This window comes from Ambystoma mexicanum, chromosome 3q (genome assembly GCF_040938575.1).
Source record: "Ambystoma mexicanum isolate Mex_15411 chromosome 3q, UKY_AmexF1_1, whole genome shotgun sequence".
Lineage (NCBI taxonomy): Eukaryota > Metazoa > Chordata > Amphibia > Caudata > Ambystomatidae > Ambystoma > Ambystoma mexicanum.
Window position 1 is genome coordinate 585,465,698 of NC_090926.1, and position 11,101 is coordinate 585,476,798.

General features: G+C 45.7%; 1 protein-coding gene across 2 annotated transcripts in view; it reads left to right on the plus strand.

Annotated features, from left to right (window-relative positions):
- NAGA (alpha-N-acetylgalactosaminidase) overlaps nucleotides 1-10,868 on the plus strand; it is a 2,142,885-nt gene extending 2,132,017 nt beyond the window's left edge. The window contains exons 8-9 of one of the 2 annotated variants that reach the window (XM_069654391.1): nucleotides 7,885-8,028; nucleotides 9,485-10,868. In XM_069654391.1, coding sequence (XP_069510492.1) covers nucleotides 7,885-8,028; nucleotides 9,485-9,601 — 261 coding nt within the window. In that variant the 3' untranslated portion in view covers nucleotides 9,602-10,868. The remainder of the gene's footprint in view (nucleotides 1-7,884; nucleotides 8,029-9,484) is intronic. The other variant, XM_069654390.1, reaches the window with a different exon arrangement.
- Nucleotides 10,869-11,101: the final 233 nt, after the last annotated feature.

The window sequence follows — 11,101 nt, forward strand, 5'->3', positions numbered from 1 at the left end:
TAAGAAGGGGAATCGGGCAGAAAACGGCCTGATTTTAAATATAATGAGGGGGAAGGCCTGCGCAACATGTAATTTACCACTATACCACTGTATGTCGCATCAGTAGATCTATCGAAGGTTTTCAATACAGTTAACAGAGGGCCTTTTAGTGTAAATTGATAGATTGGGGTATTCCACCAGGTCTCCTCTCATTAAGAATACATCTACATACAAATTCACATATATAGGTTTGTCTAGATAGGGAAGGACATTTAATGAAATCAAAACCAACAGAAAGGGGCGTTCCTACACCCTGCCTCTTCAACCTCTATTTAGCAGATTTGAATAATGCTTTAAAAGTCCAGGCTTTAGCTAGTCCTGAGGTGGGTACCCGTAAGGTTTGTTGGATCGCATACACGGATGACATCCTACTTCTGGACCACACTCCACAAGGCATTCAGCACTTACTTTTGGGACTGTAGATGTATGATGATAAGAACGATCTTATTTTCAATCCTACAAAGCCTATTGTAATACGCTTTAGCAATGCCTTGGAAAAAACAATATCTAAAAAGTTGTTTCTAAATGGAGTGAAATTAGAAAGAATATATTAAACCAAATATATGTGATTTATATTAAACTCGCACCCGCAAATAGCACTAGTCGAGAATAGACTCAAGGGGAAGGTTGATAAGATGATCTGTCAAATGAAAAGCCTGATGAGACGATAGTGCAGGTTTTCTATAATACCCTTAATTAAATTCTATAAGGGGAAAGTTATTCTGACACTAATGTATGGTATGGTTATGGAATCACAGGCATGGCAGTTGAACTGGGTAAAATTTGAGGGGAGATTATGGGAAAAGTGCTCAATCTCCTGCAGTCGCTGCCAATGGCCTTTCTTCGTTATGAACTTGGAATTAGCTCATTTGCTGTTTGTTTACAGTGGAAAATGGTTCAGTTATATAGATCTATCCAGGTTCCCTCTGCAGACACCTTATATGAAAATGTATACTCTATGATGAAGGATGCATCGAGTATCTATCTTAGACCCTTAGAAAAGGAGGTTTTGGAAATATTAATGAAATGTGATAAAACATTTGAAGATCTGGCAGTAAACCCAATTGGTGTTAAAAAAAAACTCTATTTAGAGTGGATTGGATTAAGACGATCGATACTGTACATAATTATAAGTTACACAAGAGCTTTTCAATTATGGACAACCCCAGGGGCTTTTTGCCAACATATTTAAGAACATTTCCCAATGCTAATAGAAGAGGTGACTTTCTTAGATTCCAAATTAATTTACTACCAACTAGGCAATTATTAGCACTGTGTCAGAAAGTCCCAGAATTTAACAGCGGGTGCAATTGGTGTGATGGACAACCAGAACAGACAATATATCATATTTTGTTAAAATGCCCAGGAGCACTAGTTAAAAGAACCAAGCTGCTTGCACGCTCTGTGAATAATGCTGAGTGGTTGGAAACCGAGGAATTTTGGCCGAGGTTGTCCTTTGGGCATGAAACTGCTTTGAGTTTAGAAATATTTAATTTGTTGGATGAATTAGGCCTTTTGAATTTGTAGAATGAAAAAGGTTAATATGCTCAGAGGACTGGTTAGGTAGAGATTCATGATTTTTTGATATCAAAAAGTGTTATATTGGCACAAAACGAAGTTCATATGGCAGGGCCGGAGACCCAGAATAGGTTACGAGACCCTCACCCTCCCCAAAGAAAGAGGGGGGGGTTGCACTCCCAGATCTGCGTACTTACCACAGAGCGGCCCAGCTCAGGGCTCTAGCCCCTCACCTTAGAGAGGACCCCAATAAACAATGGGTCTGCATTGAAAACTCCTACCTAAGCCCAGTCACAGTAGGTGAATGGTTATGGGTTCCACTGAAAAAGCTCCCTAAAAGAATTATGGACCACCCAATACTAGGAACAATGTGGAAAGCTTTAGCAGGGAAGGGAAATAGGGAGCAAGTGATCACATGACCCTCGCCACTAAGCCACATCTGGTCCACGCCAGTGCTAGAGGAAATCCCAGGCCACAAACATTACCAGCCCTGGTTTAATGCGGGACTTTTTAGGGTCGGCCAGCTGGTGATGGAGGACACCTTCATAACTATCTAGGAGCTCGAGGAGGCACTGAGAATTGGCAGACTCTCGCTGCTCCTATATCAAGGGAACCCTAATGAAGCCAAAACTAAAGCAATGCATACAAAGAAAGCTCACCCCGGTTGAAATAATCTTAGATTCCCACATAGAAATGAAAGGACTCATCTCCCTCCTATATGAAGCACTCTTGACCCCCCGAAAGGGAACGACCAAAAGCCTCAGAAGGAAATGGGAAAGGGACCAGGGCCGTGCCATCAGGGATGGTCTCTGGGGGAGACTCTGTAGTAGGGCATTCAAGACATCGATCTCATGCCAATATAAGACTCATGCCATCAAACTCCTCCATAGGTGGCAGTACGACCCGATCACCCTCTCTAGGATGTTCCTGGATGTAGTCCAAGTGTGCTGGCACGGATGCGGGGAAAAAGCCCACTATTGGCACATGTGGTGGTCATGCAAAAAAGTCCAAGCTTACTGGTCGGAAGTGCTCAGTTGGCTCAAGGAGGCGGGGGAGGGGGATTACCCACAAGACCCAATCTTGCTAATATTTGAATTGCAACGAAGGGATGAGCACTGGGAGAAACTCCCGGATCTGACACACTTGCTACTGGTGGCAGCTAGAGCTGCGCATGCTAGGACTTTGAAGAGAGCAGCCCTTCCCATGAGGCGAGAATGGGTGGCAGTGGCCAAGGACATTTACTTTATGGATAGACCAACGGCAGCAATACAGGGCTCAAGTGCGCAGATAGAGACCAACTGACTGCAATTCATGGAGGTGTTCGTCAACACGGAGCACACGACTGGAGGGTAACGTGGTCTCTCTACCCGGCCCTAAATCAGCCTTAGTATAGAACACATTTCACCGCACTAAGGAGAGTCAATTAAGCACTGACGATCATAAGCCCGGTCGGTGCTGCCGAAAGTGGAGGATCATGGAAAAGCGGACTTTGTGTCCCGAGAAAGGGGGTTTGGGGGAAGGTGGGGAGGGGGGGTGAATACATCAGAGAACTATGGCTTTTTTTCTGAAGTTGTTACGGGCATGTGCCCAATGTTTCTCTTCTGAATAAGCTCTTTGTTGCCTTGAAAAACCAATAAAAATTTAATTTAAAAAAAGTGTTATATTTAATGGTATTGTTATTAATTTGTTTATATGTTTGTGACTCATTAGGACCCTGGCTGTAGCCGTGCCCTTGTTATGGGCACGGCTACCGCCGGTAATTATTTTTTTTCCGGGGCCCGGAAAAGGGCAATAACAGGGTCATGCCGACCTTGGCGGACCCAGTTATTGCCCTTTTCTGGGCTCCGGAAAAAAACATTGCCCATTCCCATTGGAGCCCCATAGGGCTCAATGGGAATGAGGAGGATAGCATCCTGGACTGCTAGCGGGATCCGCTAAGGACACCTGGTCTGACCAGGCATTCCTTAGTGGGTCCCGCAGCAGTCCTCGTAATAGGGCAGCCCGTAGTGAACGGTGCCGGTCCCGTACCAGCACCGTTCATTACGTGGCTGCCTGCCTGCTAATGAGGCCCAATATGTGAAAAGTCATATTTGTATTTTACTGTGTCATATTAACGATAAAAAATAAAAGAAAATGTATTATTCAATTAAAAACAGTGCACAATGCACCTCTAAATATGGCATAACATAAAGAGGTGGCACCGCCTAGCAGAATGGTAAAGCACAATACTTTTTAAGGCTCAGAAAAAAAAGCTGCGCTATAGAAATAAACAACCCTGACTTTCAAGATGCCACTAGTTTCGACTTGTTTCCAGAGAGCTTCCTTACAGACAGTCACCCAAGATGGCCAGGACCATGGAAGAGCTCAGAGCTAAAAGAGTTCCCTAGATGGGCAGGAACAGGTGGGATTAACCATAGGGCTAATATACTATAAGCATGGCTAGTGGGAGGGAATGGGCGGGGTCAATAACCAAACAACACCAAAATGCATTGTGTGTCCCTGCACAAATGTTGTGTGTGCCCATTGTCACAAACCCTTCTCCCTATGTACACATGAATCACTATTTCAATGCAAAGGTTTGGGCTATTATAGAAGCCTAATAGCCCAAACTAAAAAAAATAAGGAATCCAGCACAAGAGGACAGTGAGGAAGTAGGGGAAGCTAGGTTCGCCCAACGCAAACAACGACCCTATGGAGGTACTGCCTGAAGTCCTTCTTCGTACACTTGGAGATGGTCCAGGCGAAGATGAAGAGACCACCCTCAGCAATGCTGGTGAAAGTATTCCAAGGGACACACGATCAAAGGCAAGGTACCAAAGAAAAGAATTGAGACCTGCCCCAGCTACATTTAGAGATTATGAAGCAGAATAAGATGATGATATTGATTAGTCTAGTCTGTACATTTTCACATTTTATTTCTACCTGAAAACGGATGTTATGACGTGGGACACCCTGCTTCAATAGGAAGTCCCTCGTCACCAAACCAGTATAGGAACTCACCCCTTCCAGGGGCGGGAAGTTACAACACCGCCAGAAAGTGTGGCAGCCTTTTGCCGCATGTGCCTCATTCTCTTAGTTAGGTCTCGCCACATGAGGGCCTACAATAGGAGGCTAGCTGCACAATAAGGTTAGCAGATTCCTGGGCGGGAGCTCCGATGACGATGAAGATAGGCGAGCTTTAGTGTCTGCGCTGCTAGGCGTCCAGTATCATCACTTCTAGTCATTCCACTTCTCCCCCCTCAGTCCACGAGAAGAGGCTGCAGAAGCAGTGCTGCTGGTCCTTCATCCCTGAACACCATGCTCTCAACGCAGAGCACCGTGGACTTCATCCTTGGAAAAACAGGCAGAGTTTCCTTACTTCCCTCTCAGAACAACACAAACTGTTTGCTTCCTGGAAAACCTACTCCTTATTCCACAGAATGAAAATCAGCTGCAACTACCCTGGTAAAAGCATTTCCTATTGCAGAAATATTGGTGGCTGCCACTTTTAGATCATTGCACACGCTGATGACAAAGCAACTTCTCATTTAGGGACCACTACTTTCAGGGATCTTTCTAGTTAAGCCATGCATATTTTTGTATCTTCCCCTCGCCTCAAATTGGTACTACTTGCTACTATATCCTAGCCGTATTAGTGAACATGAAGATGCCATGATGGAAAAGGAAATGTTTCTAATCTATATTTGTGGTTTTCCATCATGGCTCTCCTCATCAAGTTCATAACCCACATTCCCATCCTCATCTATATCAGGGAAATTAGAGGTTCAAACGTACGTGCCAGGCTGGGGTGGTACAGAGAATTGTGGGTGTTAGAGGTGCGGATGGCATTAAAGGGGCTTCATGTAACTCTACTTCTGCAAAACAATATTTTTTTAAAAAATGTTTGGGAATTTTCTAGCCCCATTAGAATATCCCCAGGGTTAGGGATATGATGAACATACCAACGATAGACAACTGCAAATACAGGTGCATACATTTTCCTTACAGCAGTATCTACTGAATTCTTAGAATGTCACCCCTTTTCCCTACACGCCCTACTCTAGCGCTTCTTGATTGGGGCTGTAACCATTTTCATATACACAAGCAGAGAAAGAGGACAGACACTAGAAGGGTAGGGTAGGGTGGAGCCTGGGAGATCGAGGAGGCAATCACTCTGATCTTATGTGCTTGGGTCCCTGTTCCATTACCGTATGCACAAATGACTCCCCATTTGTATAACTGAAGTAGTTAATGGACTAACATTGATTAACTCATTGTTTTGGCCCATGACCTACTGGTCCTGAAGATAGGTGCAGGGAATGGATATCGAGCAGCGCTGTGAGTAAGGTCTGGTGCTTAGAAAGCAGATCCAGCAGTGGCTGAAAGTAGATATCGGGCCCACCATAACTGTTTATCTAGGAGCAGTGGGGGCTGACGCCAGCCCTTCATGAGCAGCACCAACAGCCTAAGGATCTAAGGCCTGGTAGAGGGGATCCTTAGATCATGAAGGGCTGGTACTACTCCAATGTGTACCGAAGACAGGTGTGGAAGCTGGGGATTAAGGGTCAGCTGGAGCTGAGAATTCAAGGCCACTAGATGCTGATACTAAGATCAATGCTCATAGACAGCAGGTTGTGGAGTTAGGTCTAGGAGGCAGGGTCCAAGGGTAGTGGGTGCACTAAAGGTATTTGCGTTTGCTGGTGATCCATGGGCATGCTTTGTTGGAACAGGGCATCCATGCCAATGGGTGTTAAAGCAAGTGCACGACTAGAGATTGAGGGATGTGGGTGCTGAAGGTAGTCATGGTCTGAGGTATGAGGATTCATGGATGTCAAGTGCTGAGGTAGGTATGGGGATCATGGCTTGGGATCCTAGCTGAGAGGGTCCTGACGGTGTGTACTATAGTGGTGTGTACTGTGGTTAGGTAACCATGGCTGGTGGGAGAAGGTGGATGTGTGATCTGAGGATCTAGGACTAGTGGCTGCGTAAGGAAAGCATGGAGGCTGGGAAACCAGAGTTGGTTTCTGCTGAAGGTAGTAGGTTCAGTGGACACTGCAGTATTTAATGGGCAAGTGCATGGTGTTCTTCCTCAGGCAGCTGGATGTAATGAGTACGTTTCTACACTACATTATACAAATTAAACAACATCTGGCTATGTTTTGCACTGCAAGCATGACGGTCTCTACCTGGGAAACTGGTTTCCTTGAAGCCTTGGGATGGAGTGGGTGCCCCCTCCAGGTGTGGTGATGGCTTACCAGGTAAAATGGGAGTGGCCGTCCACCCTCGCTGAAGCAGTAGTGTAGTGTCTGAAGCTCAGTGTAGGGATTTGGTATTATCCTGCATCCTAATGGAACCTTTGGTCAGTGTATTGATTGACAATGGAGTGTTAAGGGTTAGAATGTTTATGTGTGACTGGGGTTCTATGTGGTCAGTTGGGAGATGTAAGCCTACCTAGGAGGATGCAGGTGTATGTTGCCCTGAACCCAGATGTACCTGACATTACATGACTATCATAATGTACTGGAACTAAATAAAGAAGTTACTGGAACTTCACCTGAGGTCATGGTCATCTGTGGGGAACAAGGAGTTCTACACTCAGCTGTTGGAATTTTCCAACTTCTGTGGTGTGTTAGAAGCTGTTATGTTAGAAATAATTGTTAAACACTTTCTTAAGAAAATACTTGCAGCCTTTTTTATGCTGTGAGAGTCGGGAAGGATCACGCACTTGTGCATAACTAATTCTGCCTTGATGACTAGTTGAATCACCATGTTAAGCTTTTGTTTCAAGTAGAAAATAACAGCTTAGAATAGTTTTACAACTATTTAACACGTCTTCATAGAAAAGTAATGACCAAATAGATAAAATACCTGCAGGGTGGCAACCCTAATTATAAGTGCAGTTCCTCTGGCAAGTAATAGATAAATAATGACCGACTGTATGGGTGCATGATTTGTCATAACATGGACCTCATTACGAGTATGGCGTGCAACAAAAATGTGAATTCTGCCACTATACCACACCACTCTGCTACGAGTTTTAAAGGTATGGCGGAGGTGCTGCCAGACTGTTGGATTTACTGCACAGAATTACTGCTCGCAGCAAATCTGACAAAAACCACCACGGAGTCATATGGACTCCAAATATGGGGAGTAACACCTTTGTGCCACACCTTTTTATCCCGTGGCAAATGCATTGGACTGAGTCATAATAACGGTATTTGCTGCTAAACTCTAAATGCGGCCAATGGTTATTTCTCCATGCACCACTCTTCGGAGGCCTCTCTTCCACTCTGTTTCTTATTCATCTAAACCAAATACTGCTAGCTCTAATAGTATCTCCTCCCTCAGGAGCAGTCGAAGATTGAGGTGTTCGTGCGCCCGTTGGAATGGAGCTCCTACGCTATTGTCTTCTTCAACCGCCGGGTGGGGCGGCCCTTCCTGTACAACTGCACTCTGTCCCGACTGAACATCAGGAAGGCCAAGCTGTACCAGGTGAGAGATGGAGAGGTTGCAGACAGCATGTCATAGCAGAGGTGGGCTATGTTGGGACAAGAAGCAACGGCTGTGAGGGAAAGGAGTTGTTGAACACTAAAAACAAGCAGGAGACAGTTAAAGGGAGTGTGCTAAAGGAAGCAACAAAAGGGTGGTGTGTTAGAAGAGGTAAGAGCATGGCAGTGCACTGAAAATATTGAGTTTAGGTCAGCTAACACAATGAGGCAGCAACACGCAGAACTCTAAGAGAATCAAGGAAAGGCTAGCTCGTTCTGGGAAGTGTTTCAGTGTAAGGTGAGGCATGGGCAGCAGTGTAAGGGAGGCAAGTAAAGGAATCTGTTAAAAGAGACGAGCGAAAGGTGGTGGAATAAGGGAGGCAATATAAGGACAGTGTGCCACCACGGAGAGCACAATAGGATACTTGTAGAAGGAAAACATAGTTCTGCACACAATCAAAAGGTTTTAAAGGAGTCCCCAATGGACAGTGAGCAAGTGATCTGCGCTGACTGAGGCAAGAAAAGGGCAGTAGCGAATGCACTGTGCACCATTGGAGACGAGATAAGGGCTGTGCACCCAAGGTGGCCAAGGGCCGTGAGCTAAGGGAGGAAAGCGAAGGCTGGTGCGTTAAGGACAGTGTGTAGTAGGTGGTGAGCACAAGACAGTGCATGCAGTGTATGAAGGACAACAGATCATAAACAGTTGGTAAAAGACGACAAACCAAAGCAACCTGGGCTGTGTATGCTGGGGATCGAGGGGATAAGCGGTGCGGGGGGGGGGGTGCGAGGAAAAGGCAGTGAGGATAGTGAGAGCTAAATGGTGTGCTCAGGAGGTTAGACAAAGGGGCTGCGCTAAGCAAGGGAGACCGGCAAGGATATGTTAAGGTAGGCAAGCAAATGTTGATATTCTATTTGTGGTGAACAAATTTCAAAGCAATAAGAAGTATAAGCACAGGGCATTGAGTGGCTGAGACACCAACATCTAGTGGGCTAACTGAGGTGAGCCAAGCGTAGTGAGTGGAAGGTGGTGTGCAGGGGGAGCAAGCAAAGTTAGGTGATCTAAAGGAGACAAACAATGGTAGTGCATGAGGGGAAAAGAGCCAAGAGCTGCGTGCTAAGGGGAGAATCTGAAGTGTGACGTGCCACAGATTGGACAGGACAGCAATGGAACAGGAGAAAATAGTAGGGCATACGGGAAGGGAGGCCCATTAATGAAAGTGAACACAGACCTGGGCGCTAAGGGAAGCATGTACAATGTGGCAAATAAAGGGGGCACCAAAGGCAGTGCTCAAAGTGTGGGGGCAAAAGATAGGTATGTCAAGGGCAGTGTATTAATTGAGTGTCCAAAGGGAGGTGAAACGAGGGAAGAGTGGAATTCAGCAGGTTCTTGGTGCCAGTCTTGCATTTTGCCCTTACTAATCTCTTCCTCAATGACTTTCTACCATCTCTCTCCCAAACAGGCGACCGATGTATATGCAGGGCACCTAATTCGAGGACTTTCAACAAACACAGTCTTCACAATAGCCATCGATCCATCAGGAGTTGTGATGTGGCATCTCACCCCATACTACTACTGATCTTTCTCTCCAGCAAGAATCCACTAGCCAACTCTGCCACCTCATAGAGAACACCATAATGTGTGTTGTGCGTGGGGTCAAGCAGCTCAGGAACCCACCCTGCAGCTGGCATGTCGAGAGGCAAGGCCCCTCACTGGCAGGAAGCGCTTCCTGCACCCATCCTAATGGTTACCTATGAAGAACAACCACTGCTCAGGGCTCCTTCTGCGCTTTCGAGAACATTCCATGGTGTCACTGTCATCTCTCAAGATGTCCATGCTGCTCAACATTAGCTTCCACTGCAGCAAGAACAGACATGGGGTTGCCTTTCCACTTGCATGTTTGCAGGATGGGTGGGGCCATGCTAGGCCTGCCCACATGAACCCTGGAACTTAGTACAACCACCATGGATACTACAGCTACAGTCATGACCTAATTAGGATATACAGGACTTCACCAAGAGTTCAGAAGATATATAATAATGACCGGATGAATTGGCATAGACTGTGCTTCTCATACCTATTTCCTGCGGATGCCAATGTTTACAAATGCTTGTACCCTCCCGGATGGTGCTACGGTTGGAGGTGAGGGTTCCTTTCCACCTTGTTTCGTACCCTTGTTTGGTAGTTTTAAGGACAACTAGCAGGTAACTGGATGCACGTGGCACAAGAAAAGCAGCTTCCAGCGGTGGCATTTATCAAACAGTGGAATGTTAAATGAACTGGTTGCATCAAGGCTTCCTGTAAATAAACTTGCCATGCGCATACAACAATTCTGCACGAGAGCACAATAAGTGGATACGAACATAACTCGACACACGTGTATAATAACTCAACAGAAGTGCATTGCGTACATACAAAGTTGACGTAATGGCACAATGGCCTGACAGCGCTGGAGGAGTGTAACATACAATGGAGGCGTGAAAGCCCACAGGGTCAAGCCCGAAGAGGGGATGTGGCAGAGACACACTCTCCCTTTGGTTGCTAAAGACGACGTACACCAGTTTGTGGACTGGCATGACTGGTATTAGGAAATCAACACTGAAAGGGACAAAAGATGATCACTTTTGCTGCTCTGGACATTGTATCTGTCAATGTGAGACTTCCCAACTGCAGGGTGGGGGTACTAGGCAGTGCTTGAAAAATCAGCTCTTCACTCTATACACTTTGCATTTGGTCGGCGTATATATTTTTGTAGGGGGTGGTGGGTGATGATTGAGGAAGCTGGGTAGGGGAATATGAGAGATTATTTTTTCCTTGTGTAAAATAAAAAAAATGCAAGGCATGGCAATTTTTGCAAGACGATATTGCTTTGAATTGTGTTACAGCACAACAGGGTTTTAAATAGAGGGTACTAAACATACACGCATGTCTTTCTGATCATGTTGGAACGGTCTTGCAAATAGGGCAAACAACCCCGCTACTCTTCAGTCTTTCTCTCGATTCTGATGTTTCTTTGCACAGAGGGATCAAGCAAGGACAGGCAGTGGCGGCTGGTGAACCTTTAAAGTGATGGGGTATA